Below are 26,483 nucleotides of genomic sequence, written 5' to 3'. Positions count from 1 at the left end.
TTTTAAGAGTCAAATTCAAAAATTTAGCGCTGATGATTTTCTTCAAGGAAGCTATCCATTTCCCTGATATGAGAATAAAAGAAATACTCTTAATTTCATAAAAGCAGGAGATGAAGAGATATTGATAAAAGAATCTTGCATGAGAAAAGATGACTTCTGGCAACTTTGGCAGTTTGATAATTGGGTGTTTTCCCTATGATGATCTTTTTGCACTCTTTTTGAGTCACTGCACTTTATCGGGCTTTTACATCATCCTTCATTTGAATGTCCTGACTTTTCTCTCTTTTTCAGGGAAGGGTACGTCACAAACTCCTTCATCTTGGAGATGCTCCGATCCTTCTTTCTCTCAAGGATTATGTATGATACGGGCTCAAAAGGTCTTTAGATGATAGCTGGAATCAAATATCTTTTAGGGTTTGTCGGTAGGTTCATCACACTTGCCTTCATCTCGACGGTGATCTGAACTTTCCCTAGAAGGATCCGTCACAAACTCCGTCATCTTGGAGATGTTTCAAATCTTCGTTGGCCTCGGGGGTCTACTCGCTTAATTCGCCTTCATCTTGACGACAATTGAGAGATCCCTTTTGCGGATATTTGATTGCAACTTTTTAAACGAAAATGAGAAGATATGGGTTGAGTGGATTCTTTTTATAGCTCAAGATATTTCCACTGCCTGATTGCCAGAAAGTTATTTAAAACATGCGCCATAGCCAAGATCAATATCAATTCGCTTTTGGCTTTTCAACATCATTGAAGATTTCTTTCACTGATCATATCGAGGATATTTCTCACATCCCTTTGGTTGGTCAACAGGAAAATATTTGAATTTTGCCTCTTTTTCACAAAAAGTTTTACCTTTTTTGGAAAGAAATACTAGAGGTAGTCTGAGGAAATTCTCTTTGTACAGTAAGAATATTAGAATCGACAAGTGCTTTTAGCAAATTGGTAAAGTTTTCACGAATTCTTTGTGAAATAATCACTCAATATAGATTTTGATGAGATCTTGAGTTGCAATCTTTTGATTTTGGGAAATACATGACCAACAAAAGCTGGAACCTTTAAAATACATGACCAGCGAAAGCTAGAACCTTTGAAATACACGACCAGCGAAAGCTGGAACCTTTTCGAAATACATGATCAGCGAAAGCTGGGACCTTTTGGAATACATGACAAATAGACGTTGAGATTTTTTGAAATATCTGTCCAGCGAAAGTTGGAACCTTTGAAATATGTGACCAGCGAGAAGCTGGAACCTTTTGAAATACTTGACCAGTAAAACTGGAACATTTAAAATACATGACCAGCAATAATGCTGAAACATTTTGGAAATACATGACCAACGAGTGTTGGGTCTTTTGGGAAATACACGAATGATTATGAAAAACTGGGTTTTAATAAAAAGGTTGAGAATGATAGAAATTGGGAGATTATAACCCGAGGGTTAAGAAAATGGTGAATTTTTTGAAAACATTGTACCCAGAGGTTGGAGAATTGATAATCTTGAGAGGTTTGGAGATATGAAGGTTTAGAAATGATAGATTTTGAGAGATTGAAATCCGAAGGTTTGGTAATGAGAGAATGGAGAAATCGCAACCTGAAGGTTTGATTTATGGAATAGGTTGATTTTGGGAGCTCGAAAATTGTGAGCTGGGACCTTTTAAAATACATGACCAGCAAGAGCTGGGTCTTTTGGAAATACACGACCAAAAGCTGAGTCCTTTTTGGGAATGCACGACCAGCAAAGCTAGGACGTTTGAAATGCGCGACCAGCGAAAAGCTGAAACATTTGAAATGCGTGACCAGTGAAAAGCTGGAACGTTTGAAATACATGACCAACGAGTGTTGGATCTTTTTTTGGAAATACCTGACCAGCGAAAGCTGGAACGTTTGAAATACATGACCAACAAAACGCTGGAACGTTTGAAATACATGCCCAACGAGTGTTGGATCTTTTGAAATACCTGACCAGCAGAAGCTGGGATGTTTGAAATACCTGACCAACGAGAAGTTGGAACGTTTGAAATATATAACCAACGAGTGTTGGATCTGACCAGCAAAAAGCTGGAACGTTTGAAATACCTGACCAGCAAGAAGCTAAAACGTTTGAAATACATGCCCAATGAGTGTTGGATCTTTTGAAATACCTGACCAGCAGAAGCTGGAATATTTGAAATACCTGACCAGCGAGAAGCTGGAACGTTTGGAATATATGACCAACAAGTGTTGGATCTTTTTGGAAATACTTGACCAGTAAAAAGCTGAAACTTTTTGAAATACTTGACCAGCAAGAAGCTAGAACGTTTGAAATACATGCCCAATGAGTGTTGGATCTTTTGAAATACCTGACCAGCAAAAGCTGGGACGTTTGAAATACCTGACCAGCGAGAAGCTGGAACGTTTGAAATATATGACCAACGAGTGTTGGATCTTTTCGGAAATACCTGACCAGTAAAAAGCTGGAACTTTTGAAATACCTGACCAGCAAGAAGCTAGAACGTTTGAAATACATGCCCAACGAGTGTTGGATCTTTTGAAATACCTGACCAGCAAAAGCTGGGACGTTTGAAATACCTGACCAGCGAGAAGCTGGAACGTTTGAAATATATGACCAACGAGTGTTGGATCTTTTCGGAAATACCTGATCAGTAAAAAGCTGGAACGTTTGAAATATCTGACCAGTAAAAACTGGGATGTTTGAAATACATGACCAGTAGAAACTGGGACGTTTGAAATACATCAGCTTTTGGGAGATTTTTAAATCAGGACTTGAATTTTGTAGAAGAAAGGATTTTGATCAAAACATCGAATGTAGAAAGTTATTGGTGCGAGGACCGGACCCTCCAAATGAGCTCAATATGTGATTGAAAATTTTGAGAAATAACCAGTGTGAGGACTGGGTTGTGAAGATGAGCTAGGAAAGTAAAATTTGATGAGAAATTCTGAATTCAATGGACCATCACATTCTAACTGCATGTGGTCTGTTTTTTAGGATTTATCCATGTATCCTGAATTGGGAAAGAAGGAAAGAAATACCTCGTTAGCAGGAGGCATCAGGTTTACCCTTAACCTGAAGGGGTAGAGGAAATGACGGATTTCCAATGCGAGGATTGGATTCAAAAGGAAGTCTTGGTCGGAACTCAGAACTTCGACTGAACATAATAGAAGAAAAACCCGAGCTGGAACTCGGATTTTCCAAAGAAATGAAGGATTTCCAATGCGAGGATTGGATTCAAAAGGAAGTCCTGGTCGGAACTTAGAACTTCGACTGAAAATAATAGAAGAAAAACCCGAGCTGGAACTCGGATTTTCAAAAGAATGAAGGATTTCCAATGCGAGGATTGGATTCAAAAGGAAGTCCTGGTCGAAACTCAGAACTTTGACTGAAAATAATAGAAGGAAAACCCGAGCTGGAACTCGGATTTCCAAAAGAATGAAGGATTTCCAATGCGAGGATTGAATTCAAAAGGAAGTCCTGGTCGGAACTCAGAACTTCGACTGAAAATAATAGAAGAAAAACCCGAGCTGGAACTCGGATTTTCCAAAGAAATGAAGGATTTCCAATGCGAGGATTGGATTCAAAAGGAAGTCCTGGTCGGAACTCAGAACTTCGAACGAAAATAATAGAGGAAAAAGCTCGATTGAAAACTCGAGTTTTTGACAAGAGATTGAGTTTTGAAAATTTGCCAGCGCGAGGACCTGTCCTGGGATTGAGAATGACCATTTAGGGGACTGAATGATCAGATTGCCCCCTTATCTTGATTGGAGAGGAAATAAAACTCAAAAGAACAAATGAGAAGAGATAGAAATTGATGAGAGATTTGACGAAAGAGAAGAATCAAGGAGTTTTTATGAAAATTATCTTTGTAAAAGAATTCTCACAGGTAGCATTGTTGCTCCTATGAGGGGTTTCAGGATTATCCCTTATCCTGAATGGGAAAGGAATAAAATTTAGGCAAGAAAAGTTGGTGAAGAAGCTTTGATAAAGAATTGGAAGGATTAAAACTTAATTAAGAAATAAAACTGGTAAAATTGAATGAAGAAAAGGATTTAGCTTTAAAAGAAAAAGACATTCAGGACTATCCCTTATCCTGAAGAAAGAAGGACCTCGTAGGATGAGGTGTCAGGTTTATCCCTTAACCTGAAAGGGGAGAGAAAGAAAGAAAAAAAGGAAAAAGAAAATACCTCATGGGAAAGAGGCATCAGGTTTATCCCTTAACCTGAAAGGGTAATTTTTGAAATAAGAATCAAGAAGAAAAATGGATGAATAATATAAATAAAAAATTGATAAGACTGATAAAGATGGATAAACAAAAAGGTTGATAAAAATCGAGAAAAAGAGTTTGATCCTGCCTGCATGTGGGATCTTTAAAATGAGAGAAGAAGATGGGAAAATCATTTTTTTTTGGAAAGAAGGATTAACCACGAGAGCTAATCTTTGAAAGGGGATCATTCATGAGAGATCATCATGAGGGTTAATTTTTTTTTAAGCAATGATTTGAAAATCAATTTGTAGAAAATATGATCAACAAGAGGGTTGATATTTGAATGTAATGATTTGAAATCAATTTTTAGAAAATATGATCAACAAAAGGGATGGATCTTTGAAATGAAATCAAATTTTTTGGAAAATGAGACCAACACAAGGGATTGATCTTTGAATGAAATGAAATCAAATTTTTGGAAAATGAGATCAACACAAGGGATTGATCTTTAAATGAAATCAATTTTTTGGAAAATGAGACCAACACAAGGGATTGATCTTTGAATGTAATGATTTGAAGTCATTTTTTGGAAAAATATGATCAACACCAGGGATTTATCTTTGATTGTAATGATTTGAAAACCAAATTTTTAGAAAATATGATCAACACAAGGGTTGATCTTTTGAAACGTAATATTTTGAAAACCAATTTTTTAGAAAATATGATCAACACAAAGGTCGATCTTTGAAATGCAATAATTCGAAATCAATATGATCAACACAAGGGTTGATCTTTGAAATGCAATGATTCAAAATCAATTTGTAGAAAAATATGATCAACACAAGGGTTGATCTTTGAAAAAGGTTGTAATAAAATATTTGAACTAAGATTTTCATGGTTTTTAAAAGACCCTCATAGGTAATATCATTTCTCTCATGAATGATGTCAGGATTGTCCCGAATTTTGAAAAAGAAATTTTAATGCCCCAATATAGCAAAAAGAAGAAAGTATTGAATATCAAAGATAAAGAAAATCGACATTTCATTGATAAGCAAAAGTTGATAACAAAACTGGATATTTACAAGTATTTTAACTAAAACGAGTCACAAGGACTGGGCTGACTTGCCCCTACAAAAATGACTAACAGAAAGGGATGAAAGCGAAAAACTCTTGGCATTCTCAATTCTCTGATTGGTCTGAAAAAGGTCTGGCTGAAACTGCAGGCTGCTCTTCTCCTTCCTCTGGTACCAGAAGCTCTTTATCAATGTAGTCCTGCACAATGTTTTTGAGGATGAAGCAACGCTCCGTGTCATGCCCCCTCGCTCGGTGAAACTTGCAAAAGCGATTCTTCCATTTCCCTTTGGTGACAGAGGGATCATCCTGCTTTGGGAGCTTGATCATTTCTTTCTCGAGCAGGTATTGGAGAACTTCTTCGATCGGCTGACCTAGAGGGGTAAGCTGACGATCATAACCCCAACCTTCATGCTTTGCTTTCTTCGGCTTGTTTGGCTTCTGCTGAACACTGACCCTTGCCTGGTAGCCGGACTGAGCTTGCATGTTTAAGAGATCCGGATGCTTTTCTTCCTCGTTTTTGACAAAGAGATTCTTATCAAGGCAGTCTTGAACTATATTCTTGAAGATGAAGCAATGCTCAGTGTCATGCCCTGTTACTTGATGGTATCCGCAGAACTGGTCTCTATATTTTCCCATGACTGTGGAAGGGCTGGCGACTTTTGGGAGCCTGAGTAATCCGCTAGACAACATGTATTCGAGAATTTTGTCGAGCGGTTCATCTAAAGGAGTGAAATCTCGATCCTTGCTCCAATCCTTACGCTTTGGTTCCTCTTGCTTCTTGCCTTTCTGTTGAGAACTGTATTGAAGAGGTCTGTCATGGTTTTCACAATATTTCCCAATCTGGCCTTTACGCTCTCCCAAGTTGCTGCCCTGGTTGCCTTGACTACTGCCCCTACTGGCTTTGAAATTTCCTACATTGATATTGCTGTGTTCATTTATGGGGAAAGTGACAGGTGCCTTTCCTTCTGTGGGAGCTTTTCCGCAATTGGCTTCAGCTTGTTCAGACAATATCTCCACCATCATCTTTTTGAATAATTGGTATATCGCGGGATCGATCTCACTTCTGCTGTCCTGAACTCCCTTTCTGACAGATTTTTGAGAATCCATTTCTTACTTTCTCTGCTTGTAACTGGGATGTTAGAGCAGTGTAATCTCTAAGCTTTGTCCCAAATCAACTGATAATGTCGCTGCTCTCTAATGACACAAATGGGTCTTTTAGAAAAGATCTAGGAAGAAATTTTAATAAAGGAGGAAATCATAATCTGAAAATGAAAACATCCCATTACGAGGGATCGGGTTGTCACCAAAATTTGCGACAACCACACTATTTTTCTAAAAAAATGATAGACAAGTAAAATGTGAATAAAGATAAGGACATATCCTGACAAAAGATGTTTTTTTGTGAATGAGGGTAAGGAATAGAATATAGAAAAGAAAATTTTTGAAGAATTGTAGGCAGGATAAAAAAGGATTAGAAGAAATCAGAAGAAGAAAAAGGAAAATACACCTGGGTATTAAAATAAAGAGGAAATTTTAAATAATATATACCCAGGGTTTTGGAAAACATAGAGAATAAAAATATCATACAATCATAGATATACAAACAAGGATGCACAAACAGCACTCCCTAGAGGTTAACTCTAAATGCAATATTTCGAAATGGCTTGTAGGACCTTAATCCTAACTCTAGGGTTCAGATCATCTGATTCCAATCAAGATATGCCGATATACTCAAGCCGAAGCTCGAAGTACGTGGCATAAACATATTCCTCCGGTTCTAAGGTAATGGCTTCCCAACATCCTTGAGCACCTACCGATATACCTCAGACTATGGCCCTTAGGTACGTGGTAGGGGGCGCAAACCCAAATAAGGGGTCCAGTTGTGAGGCTCTCTCCCGAACTATGGTTCAGTGAGACAGCCCAGCAACGTGAAGACCGGGACAATTGTAGGTAGGGAGGTTTTTTAAAATATGTTCAACATGCAAGAAATCAGATGGCTCTAATGCAAGTCCTAAAGAGATAGATTAAAATGAAGAGAAGCATACACTTGCATACATTGTTTTGCATTCAATCCCTAGAATTGAGGAGAGTTGTATTTAAGACCTAAGTCTAATGTGAGCATGGAATAATCTCCTCAATATGGTCCTACCAAACCATACTTAAATCCTATATGCAATGTTTGTCAGCTTAGGACAAAATCTAGGCTCCTAAGGTTTGCATGGAAATGAAGCTGACATATGAAGAATAAAGACTTAGATAATATCAAAGCAAAAGAAAAGGCATAGACTCAACCGGACGAAGACGAGTCCCATCACGGTCGCTAAAACTGTGATCATCGCAAAATTTTTCCTCTTTATAATATTTTCTTTCTTCCTTCTCTTTTCTTTTTCCAACCTCTATTTTCCTCCTTTTTGAAGGGAGAAAAATAAAAGAGAGAAAAAGAAAGGAGAGAAGAGAAGAGGAATTATTTTGCGGGTCTCACTTGACCTTAATTTTGAAAGATATTCAAAATAACTCGCCTCTGTTTTTGAAATATTTGCGGGAAAACTGGGAGACGGGATTCGCTCGTCGGTACGAGGTTCGACCGTTCCTGGCGCCTTTACCAGGGGTAATCGAACCAAGGGTCGAATTAATGCCTTTTGTGTTGCTAAGAAATTATCTAAGAATTTATTCTAAGTCTAGATGCACAAAGAATCATGCTTGTGCAAATGCAAAGATGTATGCTCTTTTTGAAAATGTTTTGAAGAATTCCCAAGTGTTTCTGAGATGAATCTGATAAGGGAGTGAAGAAATGATTGAATTTAACTTAGAACTTGAGATAAATCAGAGAAGTTCTAAGTCTTTGAAGTAGATCAGAGTTGGAAGAATAAATGAGAAAGAATGACTTGGAGCTTTGAAATGAAAGGAAATGAATTTTCGAAGTTGGAAATGAACTTTGAATTTGATCTTAAATTTAGGAAAGGAAATAAATACTTGAGATGGGATTGAATTTTGGATTTTGAGGTTTTGAAATCAGAAATGAAATGTGGGAAATCTAAAGGGAATTGAGAAATAGAATTGATTAGGAATTTCAAGATGAAATCGGAATCCAAAGTTTGGATTCTGAATAGAGTTCAAAATTGAACTTTGGATTTAGAATCCAAAAATAGGAATTGAATTTGGAAATTGTGAATGGAAGTTGATTTGAAATCTGGAATTCAGAATGGAATTTGAATTCAAAGTATGGATTCTGATTTAGAGTTGAGATTTAAAATCAAATTCTCGATTTAGAATCCGAAGTGGGAATTGGATCTGAATTCTGAGATCCAAGATGAAATTGGATTTTGATTTTTAAATGGAATTGGATCTAAGATCTGAGATCTAAAGGGGAATTGGATTCTGGATCCTAGAATGGAATTGGATCTGAAGTCTGAGATCCAAAGTAGAATTGGGTTCTGGATCCTAGAATGGCATTGGATCTGAAGTCTGAGATCCAAAGTAGAATTGGAATCTGGATCCTAGAATGGATCTTAGATCTGTAATCTGAGATCCAATGTAGAATTGGAATCTGGATCCTAAGATGGATTTGGATCTGAAGTCTGAGATCCAAAGTAGATTTGGGTTCTGGATCCTAGAATGAATTTGGATCTGAAATCTGAGATCCAAAGTAGAATTGGAATCTGGATCCTAGAATGGATCTTGGACCTATAATCTGAGATCCAATGTAGAATTGGAATCTGGATCCTAAGATGGATTTGGATCTGAAGTCTGAGATCCAAAAAGTAGAGATTTATGAGTGGAAAATCCGGATCCAAGTTGAGATTAGGATCTAACTTTGGAATTTCAAAATTGATTTTGAGAATGATTTTCAAAGTCAATTTGGACTTTGAACTTGAATTTGGAATTTTATAAAATGAATCAAGTTGAATTTTTAAACTTTGAATTTGATTTCAAAGTTTGGAAATGAGATAGAATTTGAAATAGGAATTTGAAGAAGAGATATTCACAATCACTTGGATTTTAAAAGGAATTTTTGAAAAATATGATGCAATTCTATCCTAAATGATGAATGAATTTAAAGAGTTTGAAATTGGATTTTGAAAAGCTATTCCATCCTTTAAATGAATTAAGAATGAGATTGAAGATATAATATATCCCTGACTATGGTCATTGGATATATTATATAATAATCACATTTAAATTCAAGTGGAGAATAAAATACATTTTTGGTGCTTTTATAGAATTTAAAATGAAATTAACTCTCAATATACCCTGACTATGGCCATCGGTATATATTTTGAGTTAATTTTAAGTTAAATTCTGATAAAAGAAGAAAACATTTAAGAAAAAATATGATGAATTTTGAAAAATGGATCCAGTGTGGATCCAGTGTTATTTTGTAAAAGGTAAAAATGCTAAGTTTTGTCTACACCCCGACTATGGCCGTTGATGTAAATCATCAACTTAGAATTAATTTACCTCTTACGAAATAGTGCACGTGCCATTCGTGTTTTACCATTGTGAAAATTTGAGAAATGAAGGCAAAAAAATGCATGAAAATAAGCAATTTATGGTATTTTACAATGCTCATTCATTCTATCTAAAACAAATAATGTAAATTCTCGTTAAGATCTAATTATTACATTATTTGAACTGAATCTGAAAATGTCAAGGTTTCCTAAATCAAAGAAGAAATCCTGCAAAACAAGAGTTAGCTTAAGACAAACAACTATAAAAGAGATTGTGAATATCAAATGATAAAATGTTCATGCATATGTCTCATGTAAAAAAAAATACAATACATCATGTTGATGAAAGATCTGAATGCATAAGGGATGCTTTATACTAATAAGGGAGTTGATGCTAAAATGCATGCAAAACATCCTAATTTAGTGAGAGAATTAATATTATAACATGGAAAAATCTATATATACATACTAAAACTAACGAAAGCCTAACTGAGAAGGCATAGACAATGATATTATGTGAAATATTGGTTTAAGACTATACCTTTTGCAGCAAACCAAATACCGGTTTTGAATTAGCATACCAACTGCTTCTAACATACACACCGATGGGTCCCGGCTTTACAACAAAACTTCCACTAGCCTTGTAGCTAGATGTGGATGAAGTGTTTGCATAAAGTGTGTATACCTGCTGCATACTCATAAGTGGGCAAATGCTGAGATAGATGTTACATGGCAGGAATAATGAGCGACCCCTACACCATGTTGGGGGCTAACAGGTGAAGAGATGAAGACAGTGAAAGAGGCCTTACCTGACATCCAGACAGCAGATCGAAAAGACTTTACAATAGCAATGCCACTAAATTTCCTTTTCCCGATTTATGCTTCTGTTCAACTTTCTCTCCTATTGTTCTTGGTAACAATGTACGATATGCACAAAAGCTCAGGTTTTCACTTGCATGTTATAGTATATTTCTTTGTTTACATAATCTGACTAAAGATTATGCAAAACAGAAACTGTTGAATCAGTTTCAACCGGCTTATGAATTCCAAAACATTTGCACGGCTACCAGCATATCAACTTTAGTTGTAAGAGCAGCAGGGTCTCTTGACACAAGAATCTCCTATTTCTTTACGCCCTTGAACTGGTATTCCATAAGCTTTACTGGACGCAGGGAAATCGCAACCCCAACTGTGGGCTGAGCTAGAGATATATCATAATAATGCAGAAGATTTATAGGCTCAAAAACTGATAAAACAAAGTTCCACAGATATTGATGACACAGAGCATGCAAGATAAGAGGGAATAATTAGATGAAGCTAACAAAAAAGAGAACAAAATTCAAATTTCAATAATAAATGGATTCTATGTAGGGATCCTAGACTAAAATCATAGAAATCTAGAGTAAAAGATTATATGGCTAGGCAATGGATATACAGGGGAGTCACATGAAGTGGCTCAGTACAGGGGGAATCACACAACAATGAGTTTGATCTGTCACGACAGGGCACTGTATGAGCCAAATGACTCTTCCCAATAGGTCCACCCTTGATATATTTTTCCAGAAATTAAAAATAAGCCTTCTGTGCCACCTGAAACCAGGAATGATATAATGAAGTAATGCAAGATGTGGCATGTAAAAGAAGTGTAATAATATGGAATATGGTGAGGTAGGTGTTGTAATGGAAGCGACAAATGATGTAAGATAGTGTTGATGTTGTAATTAAGGATGTAGCAGGGAAGGTATAACAATGATTGTTCCAAAAAAAAAATGTTAGGACCATAAGCATACAACAAGGGAAAAGGAAATAAAGATATGTACCTTAATGCAAATAACATGCAAATCTGTAATAGAAATCACCTTCTAGAGATTGAGATCTTTTTAATAACAATTTACTTATTAAAAAAAATGATAAGCTACAGAATAACATTTTTATTTGTCTCACCTTTGCAGGGCTTAAATCATGGTGGGCTTTTCCAGAAGGGTTAGCGACATCAAACAAGAGCATCTAACAACATAGGTGCTTTTAATAAGCATCCTTTAACATCCTTCCCAGAGACTGCTCCAAGAGAATTCACCATTTTACCTTCTTTCTTCTGTTATTCATCAAAAGTGGTTGTTTCTCAAAAATGGTTCAACCCAAAAGGTTCGGTTGTTCTGGAATGAAGATTTTTTAAAAGGTAACAAAGACCAATTGTGTTTTCACGGATTAGTCAAAACAAAATTGCAGAAAAAAAAGAATTACTGCGATAGAGGTTCTCTGAGGCAGACCTGCAGGAGGTAAATGCAGCCAACAACGAGCCATCATGCACAACATGTGATTTTCTTAATGTTATATCAATGGATCCAATTATTGAAGCAAATTAACAGAATTAAAAAAAAAAAAAAGATTTGAACTACGCATAGAGTTCACCTTGGTTCTTCTGGTCAGCCGGTTGTACAATGAATTCTTACCAATGTGATTGGTATTGTCCCTGGCTTGTTAAGGTCGCCATTTATTATAGTTGCACCCGAATCACGAAGGAAGTCAGCAGGGGGTATGAATGGACATCTTCTTAGTTCGTCATCAAAATCCATAAGAAAAACTCTTGCCATTTCACATCTATATCCTCTAGCGGCAGGGATGTAAGTAGATGAATCATAATGCCAGACCAATGATGCATTTACAGAAGGTGCAACAATCCACAGAAATGAAAGTATGACATAATGGAGCAGAGGGGTTTAAGTATGAATCACAAAATATCCCCAGAAATTACGATCAACGAAAAACAGCAAAAGGAAAGTAAAGATAAAGAAGAGCAAACAAACAGGAAATCTAACCGCGATGCTTATCTTAAGAATTGAAAGAAACATAAGTCTCTGGTTAAAGGGAAAACATAAATTAAAAAAAAAAGGAATGGAAATAAGTAAAGGAAGACGAATGTAGGAATTTGGGGGAATTCCGTTAATTTTGCAGATCTATGAACCAGACTTGCTATATGCGAGTCGATATCATAGGGGATGCATTAATAGATCAAAATAAGGAAAGCTAAAGAGGATCAATATATGTAAAAAGAAGAAAAATAGAGAGAAGAAGGAGGACATCTCACCGTGGTTCTGCAGAAGCCTTCGATGGTGAGGCAAAGGGGGATTAAAATGGATTACTCAGAGATGACCTGGAATCTTTGAAGTGGCAGATGCTAAACCGCTTGAGACTCCCTCAGCAAACTTGTAAATGACCTCTCTTGTAGAGGAGGCACCATGAAGGAGGATTGATGGTAGCCGGCTGAGATTCTACTGAAACTTCTTTCTTGGGGTTTTATTTCATTTTCTTGATCGGAAGGAACCTTCGGTTTTTGTTTGGAGAGGAGAAACACCAGAGAGAGTGTAGAAAATGCAAAGGGGAAGATGAAGACGATAAAGGGAAGTGTTGAAGGAAGGAGATAGCGATGGTGGGGTGAGAAGCGGTTGAAAGAAACCAAAGGAAAGGCTATGCGGGGGTGAGAATGGATGGATCAGTGAAGGAGAAGATGGGTGCTGGGGTGAAGAGGCGATGAAGGAATGGAGCTTCTTGTGGGCTCCTTTTAAAGAGAAAAAGGGGAAGGTTCGGGAAGGGTAGGTAGTTGAGGATGAAGGGTGATGGAAGGTGGAGAAGGAGAAGGATCGAGCGAGATGGTGATCGGGCGGCTGGAGGTTTTTGAGAATGGAGGCCGAAAGGGAGAGAATCGGGAGAGAGAGAGTGAAGAGAGAAATGGAGGGGGGGCGGCCTTTCCCCTTTTTCCTTACGAAAAGAAAACCCTAAAAATATTTTGCAAAAGACCCCCCCCCTTTAACTTTCAATTTTTTTTTTTTTTAGGAAAGAGGGCTTCAGAGGTCTTTAGCGAAAAATTGTTTTTCAAAAAGGCTCAAAATCATTTGTTTTTCTCAAAAATTTTCCAAATTTTTGGTTTTTGAGTTATCTTTCAATTTTTTTTTTGTATTTTTAGAATAAAATCCTAAAGCTAAAGATTAAAACTAATTTTTTGGTGTTTTTGCAAAAATATTTACAAAAAGGATTTTTTTGAGAATTTAAAAACTATTTTGAGAAAATTTCTTCAGAAATGGGTTTTGATCCGGATTTTGAGAAAATATGGATTTAAAGTGCTGGATTCGGATCCGGAGTTGATTTTGAATATATCAATATGGATTTTAATTCAGAGAATCTGAAGAAATGACTTGATTTTCTCAGAAAACGGGGTTAGGGGCAAAAGGGTTATTTTTACAAAACTTTGAAAAATTTGGGGTGTTCACAGAGAGTCAACTGGGACTGGTCCCCAAACATCAATATAAACAAGCTCAAATAATCCATTCGTAGTAGATTCAGAGTTAGGAAAAGGAAGATGACTCATTTTAGCATAACGACACACCTTATATTTTTGACAATCAAACTGAAAATTTGAAAAAAGAGTTCTTAATGCCTTATTTGAAGGGTGTCCCAGCTGTTGATGCCATAGCTTACTATCTTCACCTACAAGAAATGCCAGAATTTTTTTTTTCAATCATATAAAGCCCTTGAATAAGTTTTTCATCACCAATCCTCTTCTTCATCGTATGGTCCTGAAAAATAACTTTGTTTGGCGAAAAAATGACATTGCAGTTCTTGGACTTAGTAATTCGAGAAACAGATAATAAGTTGGAAGTAAGAGTTGGAACTATAAGGACTTTATCAGTTTGATCATTAAAAAATTGAATATCACTAGTCCCACTAATCTTCATGGTAGATCCGTTAGCTATAGTTACCGGGTCCATCTTGTTTTCTCTTTTAACATTATGAAGATAGAATGGAGAATAACTCATGTGTTCAGACGCTCCAGAGTCAACAATCCAAACATTAGATCTATGATTTGAGTAGTTAGAGAAATTACCTGCGAGTTGGGATGTAAAAGCCGAGGCCACCATGGTTGACTGATTTTTTCCGTTGGTTTTACATAAATTCTGAAGAAGCTCAGTCAACGTCTATAATGAAATAGAGTTATCCCCTTGATTGTTATGAGCAACCTGGGTCGTGGGACCTTCATTGGAGCGATATGATTTTTGTGCACTTGGTTTACCATAGAGAATCCAACACCTTTCCTTTATATGTTCATCCTTTTTGCAGTAAGAATAGGTAGGTCTTTTTTTTTAACTTATTTGTTCTTTTTTCTTAGATTGAGTGGCAACAAAAACAACTTTGTTTTGAGACTCTTCCTGAATAGATGAATATTGGGTGACAGTAGTAGGATTCATTACTCTACGATGGGACTCTTCCCTCATTATTGTCACACTGGCACAGTTAACTGACGGTAACTCTGTGGCCATAAGGATTTGGTTGCACAAATGTTTGAAATTGGGACCCAACCCGACAAGCAATTGAAAAACTTTTTCTTGTTCCCTTAATTTTTTTAAAGACACAAGATCAGCATAAGTTGCTGTATATGTCTCATATTCATCCCACATACTCTTCAATTTTTTAAAATACTTGCAATACTGAATATTATTCTTTTTGAGATTCTGAATTTCACACGATAACTGGTACACACAAGCAATATTATTTTGCTCACTGTATAATTCATTGGTGGTGTTTCATATTTCTTGCGCAATATTAAGGAAAAGAAAACTTTCAGCAATCTTAGGTTCCATGGAGTTGAGAAACCATGACATAACAAGGTCATTGACGGTATTTAGGGTCAGTATTGCAGTGTCTTTGAGTTTTACCGGTAACATATTCCAATTTTGATCGACCACTCAAATACAGAGCAATCAATTTTGACCATGAAAGAAAATTTCTTCCATTCAACAAAATAGAAGTAATCTTGGAGTTAGGGGCTACCTGTTCTTGTATAAGAATACATTAAAGGCTTTGATTCTAATTAGCAACAGAACTGGAATTGTCAGATGCCATGGCTGCAGCTCTAACAAGCAGCAACAAAACTCAACTTAGTATGCAACAACCGATCTCTGCTATGATATATATATATATATATATATATAATCATGAATGTCTATCTATACATAATAACAACCCTAATCATATTTCTTAGAATAAAGATTCAGATCTCTTATAATTAGGATCTGATAAACATGATGAGCTATGCATGATAAGCATGAAAAAGGCAAGTAATGGCCAGCATATCTTTCAACATGGGCCAAGCTTGAGCACTTCAAGTTCAGTCATTCGGCTCGTTTTATTAGAGTGAGGGACCTAACGTCTTTGTTCTACCTAACGTTTTTACAAAGTGAGATCTAAGATGAACCAGGGAAAATTTTATTCCTTTAGATGCTTCGTATCCAATGGGAATCTCAAAAAATGTGTTGCTTCTTACAAAACAAAAATAATGATACTCTGGCTCAGCCCGGGTTACAGAACAAGTGGCTAGGAAGATGGTGGAACCCCGCTTTGGCTAGGATCGATCTTCCTTGAGATCATACCATTGGCTTGCCTGATGGGCGTTTTTTGTGGATCCGCACTTGCCATGGCATAGTCAGGTGTCCAAGGCTTGAGGATGGTGAAAACTGAGAATGCCTTTTCATTTTGCCCTTCAAAATTAAAACAAAAGAAAAATGAGGAAAACATGTGGCAAGCCTTGAGATGCGGTGGTGAAAACAGAGAATGCCTTTTCATTTTGCCCTTAAAAATTAAAAAAAAAAAAAAATTGAGGAAAAAATGTGGCAAACGTTGAGATGCTGCCCTTGGCCGCCAGGGATCGATTTTCCGGCAGGTTTCAGGCATTCTACGTTCTCCTAGAAAGAACATTCCCGTGAGACCTTCTTTGGTTTCTAGAGGGAGAGCCCTGGAACCGAACTCTCCAAAAGTTCAAATATTGGCGTCTCTTCTTCCTCTCTGCGAAAAACTGGAACCCTACATAGGGGACGATGTCTTTGTCCGCTCGTCGATTCAAAGAACGGGGCACTGGGAGAGGGTAGGTGACTGTGGACCCCCCTCACCCACCCTCCCTTCCTTCCTCTCGAAACCAAGGAAGGTCTTGCCGAAACCTGCCAAAAAATCGATCCCCAGTGGCCAAGGGTCTTGTTCTCATTTATTTTATTTTTTTTAAATTTAGAAAGGCAAAATGGGAAGCATTTTCTCCACACTCAACTACACCCACTCTATTAGGGAAAAGTTAAAGAGACTTTTGGTCCAGCCAAGTTTAATTGGACCTGGACCCAGACTTGTATCAAAGTGTAATCCAAATAAAAATCCGAACTCTATGAAGTTGGCGTGTGGGCCAAGTAAGTTCCTCCTATCATCCTTCTTCCCAACCACACTTATCCCCTGGCTCGATCTCCACCACCACCACTCGTAGCTCTAAAGGAACATGGACGACCTCCTCCACACAAAAGTAAGAGTTTCAGCAGAGCAATGGCAACCACCATCTTCCAACTCCGTCAGTCTCCTACTTCATTTTCCGGCAACCCACTGCTTCCGTTGCGACGTCCTCTGAGACCACCGGGTTGCTTGCAAATAACGACCGGCAGCCGGCGTAAGGGGCCACGAAGAGGCGGCGTGGGTATCAGGTGCGGACTTCAGGATTTGATCGGAGGGGACCTGCTGAAGTTCGATCTAGGACAGTGGCTAGAGGACGTGGAGAAGCACAAGGCGCTCGCCATCTACCCGCCCCACGAAGGCGGGTACGAGGGCCGCTACCTGACCCGGCTGAGGTACCAGGGCTACTACTTCCTGGATGTCTCCGCCAGGGGTCTCGGCGATCCGGAGACCACCCTCACCAAAATCCACTCCGTCTGCCCGGTCACTCTCTTTCTCTCCCGCACCTTTGCTTTTGATTTGAATCAATATGAGTAGAATGGTCAGTTCAAGACTAAACGATTTCGCTAATCTTAAACTGTTTATGTGATATTGACCATGCAGGCTCATCTGGGGAGGCAGCCGATTGCAAGATGGTACTACCCACCAGAGGTCGACTACAGACTCTCTCTGCTCCCGCCTAATAGCAAAGGATTGATTGTTTGGGTAATTGAAGCCAAGGTATGCTTGGTAGACCTCTCATCTTCGTCACACGTCGATTGTGATCCACAACAAACTCGGTTGTGTTTGTATGCACAGGTTTTGTCCAAGGCAGAGTTGCAGTTCCTAGCATTGTTACCGAGCATCCGCCCCAAAGTCAAGGTGATTGCAGAATGTGGGAATTGGTAAGCCACCAACATCCCTCTTTATTAGTTATATACAAGATAGTTTACTTGCCAGAAGTTCAAGGGGGCACTCAGGTTTTAGTTGTGGAAATTACTGTCACTAAGGCCACCCCTACGAGTGGTAACTGGAGTTGGACCATGAGAGAGCGGTATAGTTAACTGGCGGTTTTGTAATGGTATATGATGCCTCCTGGTTTTGCTAATATGTGTGAGCTCATCTGACAGGAGGAAATTCGTCTGGAAACCACTCAAAGAAATTGCAGGGCTCCCCCTCGATGAAGCTTGATCTCCTGGCATTGCCTTCCTGGTGAAAATTTGCAAATTGCAGGACAATCTCTTAATCAGACAGAGATAGAGGGGCAGAGAATAGCCACAAAATGATGACCTTGGTTGCAATCTAGGTTGTGACAGAGTTGTATATGGTCTTCATACATCCTCTCTCTCTTTCTCATGGGCATACATACAGGTAGATTTTCATCTGCAGATAAGAAAATCAAAGCTTGATTTTATCGTTTCTGGTTCATACACGACTCCTTTGACAACGCATTTGTTGTATTTTTGGTGAAGCATATTGATTGAACTAGAGCCAAGTGCATAAAGCTAGAATGGGTCCTTGAATATTATATTTGAATTGCATGCGGAGTTCAAATATTAGACTGAGATTTCTCACTCCAAATCCGCATGATCCCCTGCGTTCTGCATGCTCACAGACGTGTGATGGATGTCATGGAGATCGATATCAACTCCCTAGAGGCAGATCACGCCTCATATCCAAACACGACCTAAATGGAAAGAGCTGAACAATACTTAAAGTTCAGTGACCAGAAAACTAGAGACAGTAAAAGATTTGCATACCATGAATCACACTCGGCCAGAGAAGTGTGTACTGTTTTATTAACCTTTGTAGGCGGCCAAACATAACTGCAATGAGGTCAACCGATGCATAAACAGCACTTCTTGTCCACCATTTTCCATTCAGTGGAGCAGCTCCAAGACCTAGGCTTTCTTTCTACTTAAAAAAAGGTGGGGGTGCTCTAGCTTCTTTACATATGTTTCAGATTTCCATGTTAGTATGATGTTTCAAGATATTCCTTCCCAGCAAAACATGGCATTTGAAATCTTACCAGAGAGACCTTCATTTATTCCAGTTACCCAGAAGTTGGTCCTTCAGTTTGCTTCAAATTCTGCATGTCCTTCAAAGTAGCATCCAGTTGTTCAACATGCTGAGCCGCATCCTTGTAGTCACATATCCTAGCGTGGTAAAATGTGTGAAGCAACTTACTCTGAAGTTATAAGCCACGCAATACTACCTCTGGAGAAAAACCAGCAAACACGTTACTATATGGATAGATAGCATTCCAAGTTAATTGCTAAGAATTTGCATTTTGGAGACTAACATAACGTTATTCCATTTCAGCCAGAATAGCATCCGAAACTTCACATTCTCAACAGCTTCTGTGACATTATTACATCTTACCATTGCATCAAGTGAATGTGTAAAGTTGCAAAAACTATCATAAGGTCACTATTTCAGTTTGCATATATCATTCCAAAAGAACTTCACAAAGTGCTAATCTTAAGCTTAATGTAACTGGCCTGGGAAGAACAAAGACAACCACAGTCAGAGCACATATAGAACCATAATAATTCGATTTGCAGGACTGTAACAATTTGATATCCATCATAGGAGAAAACAAGAGAAGCACAGGCTACTCATATTTCAACCAAAGAAAATAAAAAGAGGCTGCACTTTTTGAATGAAATTCGTTGCGTTTGAGGAATTTGAACAAATATCCTTGTAGCTGAAACCAGTATTAGAAACCAGAATGGACCACCCAGTTGAGAAACCAGTGTTCAGTAGGACAAGCCAAACCATTCTTTGGAGAGAAACTATTTCCTAGAAATCTGGAACACAGCACATAGGCAGAAAAAAGTACAAGGCCACGAGAAAATGATTTGCTCTGTAGCTTGTGCCTTTTGGGTACCATGATACTTAACAATCAATCAATCGAGGTCACTAGCTGACTATCAATCATCGGTCAGTGAGCTCACCGATAGCACTTAGGTTGGTATGCAAGGTAGCTAAAGCATCAGGTAGACGGCCGTAGGGTGAAGGAGATGTATCTCAGGTACTCGACAAGCACTCCGTCTATAATCTTTCTTATTTCTTCTTTTTTCCCATTCTAAATTATTAACCAGCGGTCTGTGAAAATGATTGCTTTGGCCACGGGAGAGGATAATAATCCCAGTTGTGAAACCAGACGTTGTAATTGTTGGTTACAATGTCAATCTTCTGGTCGACTTTGTTGGAATTTGGCTCAAAACTATTTCTATGTAATTTTTTTATTTTTTTTTCTTTAAGTTTGTGGGTAATGGTTTCTCTATAAAAGTTTAGTTCTACAAAACTCTTGTCCTTATATAGAAGGGTCGTGCTTAGGGGTGGCAATCGGGTCAAGTTGGCGGGTCGACCCGGCGGGTTGGCGGGTCAGCATACCTCAACCCAAACCCGACCTGTTTATTAAATGAGTCGGCTGTAGCAAACACGAACCCGACCCGTTTATTAAACGGGTAATCCGACATGACCCGCCAACCCGTTTAATAAACATGTTGGGTCGGGTAAACGGGTTGGCGGGTCGGGTTGGTGGGTTGGTTGGCGGACGGGTTGGCAGATTGACCCACCCGCCTAACCCGTTTATTAAACGGGTCAGCCAGGTTGGCGGGTTGGCATACCCCTAACTCGAACCCGACCCGTTTAATAAACGAGTTAGGCGGGTCAACCCGTTTATCAAACGGGTTAGTTTAAGCCCAACCCGAACCCGCCTAAGAGGCGGGTTGGCGGGCCGTGTCAGGTTTTTCCACCCCTAGTTGTGCTTTAAAGGGCAAGGCCCTCAAGCGCATTAGATCTTGGGATTATGCATCACTTTATTCTTTGATCTTGACCATGACTTTTTACCTAAGGATTGGGTTTAATTTTTTATCTATCATTTTAGTATTTAGGATAAATTTAATCTCTAAGTCTAAAACCAATTTCGACCAACCCATTTATTAGCTTTGACTTTGCATTAAACCTATTCAAATATTTCTAGATCTTATATGGATCTGTCTCGACCAAGTCTAATGGTTTTGCATGGGCATTTATGATCCAAATAGTCCAATAGCCATCCCTTATCCTTGACTTGTTGATCGTTGACCTTTTGACTCAGTCAAGGTCGGCCCTTCCAGTGTCATTTTGAACTCTGTTTGGGCACCCTCTTTAGCCAATCGTTTGAGCTTTTATGGATGACAAAACAACCAGCTACAATCTATTTACAACTGGCCATTTTAGCCTCTTAAAGACCCTTTATGGATGGCCTTGTGCTGGAGCCTTTATAAACCCTAACCCTTTCTCATTTCTCTCCTATCCTCTCTCTCTCAAGCGCTCTCTCCCCCTCTCCCATGAGCTCTGCTCTCTCTCCTCTTTGCTTTCAAAGTTGTTGTTTAGATCCATATTTGGTTCTAGTTTCGATCCAATCTTGAGATCCATATCCAGTTATAGTTCGAATCTAGATTTTGTTGCTATTCAGATCCAGGTCCATTTGCTATCAAAATTCAGTTGATGGTACTAAGATTTTGATCCAATTGCTATCCAGATATAGTTGTTGCTCTGATCTCTATCCAAGATCTGGATCCAGTTGCTAAAGATACCCATATCCAGTTATTATTCAAATCCCAATCAAGTCGTTATGCAAATCCAGATCCAGTTGCTATTTGGATCCAACATCAATTTCTATTTAGATCCAGATCAACCTACAATCCATACCCAATCGATGTTCAAATCAATTAATAAGATTCTAGTTCAGTTGTTATTTGAATCCATACCCAGTTAAGGTTTGGATCCACACCCAATTTGAACTTAAATCTTTATATCCTAGTCAAGAGGTTGTTTAAGGTGGTTTATGTCGAGGTTATCAGTCTCACCCAATGTAGGGTGTAGACCATTTTTTTTTAGTAGGTGAAAGTTTGGTTGTATCCTGAGAGCATACTTGCACGAGTACCCATTACATTGAGGACTTGATTCTAAGTGGGGCAATTATCGCTTGAAAGACAACGTGTGTATACGCATGCCTTCGAGCATACCTGGTTCAAGCTTAGTTGCCTGACCCACTAAGTTAAGCAAAATTTTCAACAACTTTCAAGCGATGGTCCTGCAATATGGTCACTGTAAAGCTTGGAAATCAGGAACTGCCCAAGTTATCCCAATTTGATGACATTAATTTCAAACGATGGCAATACAAGGTACTCATTTTTCTCATGATTGCAAAAGTGGTATATGTGCTCATTGAGGACTATCCAGAAGAATGGGAGGACGAAACCATTGCTGAAAACTGTATGAGACTAAAGTGAAAGCAAGATGACTTCGTGTGTCGCAGACACATACTGCATGCACTCTCTGACATCTTGTTCGACCTGTACTCATAAGTGAGTACTATAAAGAAGCTGTGAAAAGCACTTGAAAGCATGTACAAAATTGAGGATACATGAAATCATAAGTTTTTAGTTAGCAAGTATATGAATTTCAAATTCTTCGATGATAAGTCACTACTACCTCAAGTTCATGAGATGCAAATATTGGTTAATCAGATCAAGTTTAAGGGTATGAACTTTGATGAATCATTTCACGTGGTTACAATCATTGAAAGATTGCCCTCATCTGGGAAAAATTATTGAAATGAATTGAAACATAACAATGAAGAGTTTACCTTATAACAACTTCTTCAACGTCTTAAAATCGAGGAGGAAGCTCAATCTCGAGATTAAAAAGATAAAGTAAAAAAAGTTTGTGAAATTCCACTAGAGGGGGGGTGAATAGTGACATATAAAAAAAGATCGATAATATAAAAATTAAAGGCAATCAGGCACAACACATAAAACACAAGATTTATATGGGTTCGGTCGAGTTACTGACCTATATCTAGTCCCCAAGCAAAACACTTGAGCCTTTCACTATAAAATCCGAGTTACCAGATAAATAGTACAACACCCTCTTCCTCAGAGGTCTACTTCTCTCAACAGAGAAGGGAAACACCCTCTTTCCCAGAGGTCTACTTCTCTTAACAGAGAAGGGAAACGCCCTCTTTCACAGAGGTCTACTTCTCTCAACAGAGAAGGGAAACACCCTCTTTCACAGAGGTCTACTTCTCTCAACAGAGAAGGGAAACACCCTCTTTTACAGAGGTCTACTTCTCTCAACAGAGAAGGGATACAATGAATAACATAAAGTTACAATAGTTCCTATAGAACCTTCAGAATGATATGAATGCACGAATGAAGATTCTCAGAATGTTCTGTTCTTTTCACTCAGATAATTCTCTTTGTCAAAGAGCTACTCTTGACTTTTTCTCTTTCTTTTTCTAGGCTCTCTTTTTCGAATATTGATTAAGAATTTTTCTCGTTGTAAGCTCACATCTGTTTGAAATATTATTTTGTTAGTGTATATATAGCCTTGGAAAAATAGTCATTGCCTTTTGGAATGATTGTCCTTGTGAGATGTCAAGTCATTTCAAAAACAATTCTTCTTTCCATAAGTGTAATACTTTGGAATACATTGTTTGTTGTAGTATTTTAAATGTGATATAATTTGTAAAAGGTCTATTCTCATAATAAATGATGTATAGTACATTGAACGTTGGAGTGTAAGATATCATATAGTTTTGTCTTTATTCAATTTAATGATTTGTAGTATATTAGTATTTTTCTTACAAATCGTCACTTCTTTAATTAAATGCATGTAAGTACAATAAATGCTTTGTTGAGTACTTTACAAATGGACATTTCTCAAATGTTTTTTGAGATGATATTTAATGTTTACAGAAAGAATGATGACTTTAAGTAAGTCGACATTTTTGAGTGAGGATTTTATAAATAAATAAGTAGTCATTTCTCAAATGCTTTTGAGGTGACTTTTAATGCTTATAGAAGGAATGATGACTTTAAGTGAGTCGACATTTTTTAGTGTATAAAGTGAATGAAGTCTTTTCTAAACACAATTGGTTTGTATAATAATATTTGTTTTGTTAATTCAAGATAGTCGATTATGTATTATGACTTAAATTCATTTTGTCTTTTTCTTTCATACTTGAAATCATTAGCTTTTGTTTCCTTTCAAGTTGTCTTTTTCATAAATGTATGATAGAAGGTACAATTAATGCTTTTGAAATCATGAGCTATTATATTTTGTCAAATACCTTTTTCATAAATACTTGTAAGAAGGTACAATGATTTGTTTCCAAAAAGGTGCTTTTTGAAAAACCGTATCTTTTTATGAAACATATTTTTTTGAAAACAGATGGCTTTGTATGATAAAGCATGTAATATGAAATATGCAATATTGTAAACACCCCAAATTTTCACCCTCATCCAGTGTTTGTCCATTTCATGTGTCATTGCATATCATTGCATGTATTCTGCATATCATTCCATCGCATTGCATAGCATTGCATGTCATTGCATTTCATTTTCGAGATCCAGCACTCCTATTTCAAAACATTCAATCCAAATTTGAATTTTAAAGCTTTTATTTCAAAATCAATTTCAAAACCTGGGTTTTTATTCAATACTCTGTCATTTTCCAACCCCAGGACTTTATATTTCGAAATATTTTCTCAAGAAAACAATCTGGATTCATTTCAAATTCAAATTTTAATCGATTTCAATTCACAGATGAGACCCATTGAGGTGGTGTCGCTTCTGAATTCCTCTATCCATCAAGTTTCTCAAAGTTTTGAAAGTTTCAGTCCGATCAGGACTCTGTCCCAGAGTCCTAATCCAGTCAGGAGTCTGTTTTGAAATCTGTTTTACTTCCATTTTCAGTCTTTTTCGATTATTGTCAAAATTTAGGGCATTTTGCAGAGTCTAGTTAGTTCAAAACTCTATTTTAGAGTTCGGTCGAGTTAGGAGTCTAACCCTGACTGTGTTTTCTGACTTATTTCATCATTTCTTGATAAAATCTTTCGAAAATTCTTTCATTTGGCTTTTAAAATCTAAGATCTCAGAGTCCTAAGAGTTCAAGACTCTAACTCGGAGTTCCAGTTCGCTTGAGACCCTATTTTCAAAGATCTTGAATTTCAAATGTCGATTTTAACCCTTTTTCAAAGCCATTTTCAGTGTTTATTTCAAAATTCTTCAAAATTCGATGTGGGCCCACTCAGTTGGCACCATATCCAGAGGAGTTCTAACCTAGTTAGGACCCTATGCCATTTCAAAAATTATAACTTTGAAGTTTGTCTTTGAAAACTCCTTCAATTTCAAGTTTTAAAATCGCTTTTTGAAAAACTCAAGTAGGGCCCACTCGGGGTGGTGCCATATTCGAGTCAGTCAGGGCTAGACTAGGGTTAGTTGATGTCTTGGTTAGTGTTAGAGGTTTAGAAGAGTCAAAACCATTTTGAAAAACTCATTTTTGAAAGTTAGTTTTAAAACTAGTGTTTTTAAAGGTTTTTAAAGGTGTTTTAAAAAGCCAAATGTAGAAAATGCCAAGTGGCATTACATTTGAGGATTTTTTAGGAAAGTCTAGGGGTTAATTAGGCACTAGTTTAGATAATTTAGGCTAGGGGTAGTTAGGTCTTTCCACCCAAAAATCGCCCCCCCTTGTTAGAGTCCAAAAAATTCAAAATTCCCAATTTTTAAACCTAAAAAAAAAATCTATAAATAGTCTCCATAGGGGGGTCGATTTTTCCAACTTGCTCTCCTTGGGATTCTTGGATCTTCTCTTTCCTCTCCAGCCCTTCCTCCATTGCAGCCACCTCAAGGTAATTATTTTGTTTAATTTTTAGCTTTTATTTCATGTTTTTAATAGTTTTAAATCAATTTTAGCCATTAATACCTCCTATTTCATGGATTCAACCATGGTTTCACCTCAAGAATCATCAAGAATCAGCAAGAACGATCCAAGAAAGTGATCTAACCCTGTTTTGGGTGATTTACAGGGATTTTAATCCATTAGAATTAATTTTAATATGATTCTTTACCTTATTAACCAATAAAATACATGATTTACCCCTTTTAATGGGTTAAATCTATGTTTTAAAGGTGATATCAAATTCCAGCCATTGATTCTCTATTTTTATTTTATTTTCATGGTTTATTCATGTTTGTTTTACATTATATAGCATAGAAATAATTTTTATTTACTGTTTTATGGTTTATTTTATTGATTTACATTAGTTAATGCATGGTTTTCCAAGTTTCTTAAATTTCTGTGTGTTTTAGGTTTAGAACAATAAAGATAATGTTATTTCGGATTGAAGTACTCATTGTTTATTTCTGATTTTTTTATATGTGATGCATGCATGAGTTATTGAGTTACTGTAGAAAAATCAGAGGTTTTGGATCTCGGGAACCCTGTCAAAAAAATCAGACATCAAATCGGGTTTTTAAAGCTTTAAAATCGTGGTTAAAATCAAGAAGGTAACTTGCTGTTATGATATTTCTCTCATCTTATATCCGATTTTAGATCTGTAAAATGCTATGGATTCACATTGAGTAGATATGTCTGATGTGAAATTTTAGGATTTTTTTATCACTATTTAGTATTTTTCCCCTTTCAGAGAATCTGTTTTTAAATTTAAAACTCATTAGGG

General features: G+C 37.3%; 1 protein-coding gene across 1 annotated transcript; it reads left to right on the top strand.

Annotated features, from left to right (window-relative positions):
* Positions 1–17,015: 17,015 nt before the first annotated feature.
* On the top strand, positions 17,016–18,537 carry LOC149842788 (NAD(P)H-quinone oxidoreductase subunit N, chloroplastic-like). The gene is made up of 4 exons (XM_089999439.1): positions 17,016–17,467; positions 17,588–17,704; positions 17,783–17,868; positions 18,094–18,537. The coding sequence occupies exons 1-4, from the start codon at positions 17,081–17,083 to the stop codon at positions 18,152–18,154; spliced, it is 651 nt and encodes a 216-aa protein (XP_089855565.1). The 5' UTR covers positions 17,016–17,080; the 3' UTR covers positions 18,155–18,537.
* The last annotated feature ends 7,946 nt before the right edge of the window (positions 18,538–26,483 follow it).

The sequence above is a fragment of the Nuphar pumila genome, chromosome 3, assembly GCF_984573655.1.
Source record: "Nuphar pumila chromosome 3, dmNupPumi1.hap1.1, whole genome shotgun sequence".
NCBI lineage: Eukaryota > Viridiplantae > Streptophyta > Magnoliopsida > Nymphaeales > Nymphaeaceae > Nuphar > Nuphar pumila.
The sequence above is the reverse complement of the archived record's forward strand: the minus strand, read 5'-3'. Positions and strand labels throughout refer to the sequence as shown.

Coding starts and splice junctions, on each gene's coding strand:
- LOC149842788 (XM_089999439.1), top strand. CDS start 17,081: ATGGCAACCACCATCTTCCAACTCCGTCAGTCTCCTACTTCATTTTCC. Junction 17,705..17,782: donor TTTGGGTAATTGAAGCCAAG/GTATGCTTGGTA, acceptor TTGTATGCACAG/GTTTTGTCCAAGGCAGAGTT. Junction 17,869..18,093: donor ATTGCAGAATGTGGGAATTG/GTAAGCCACCAA, acceptor CTCATCTGACAG/GAGGAAATTCGTCTGGAAAC.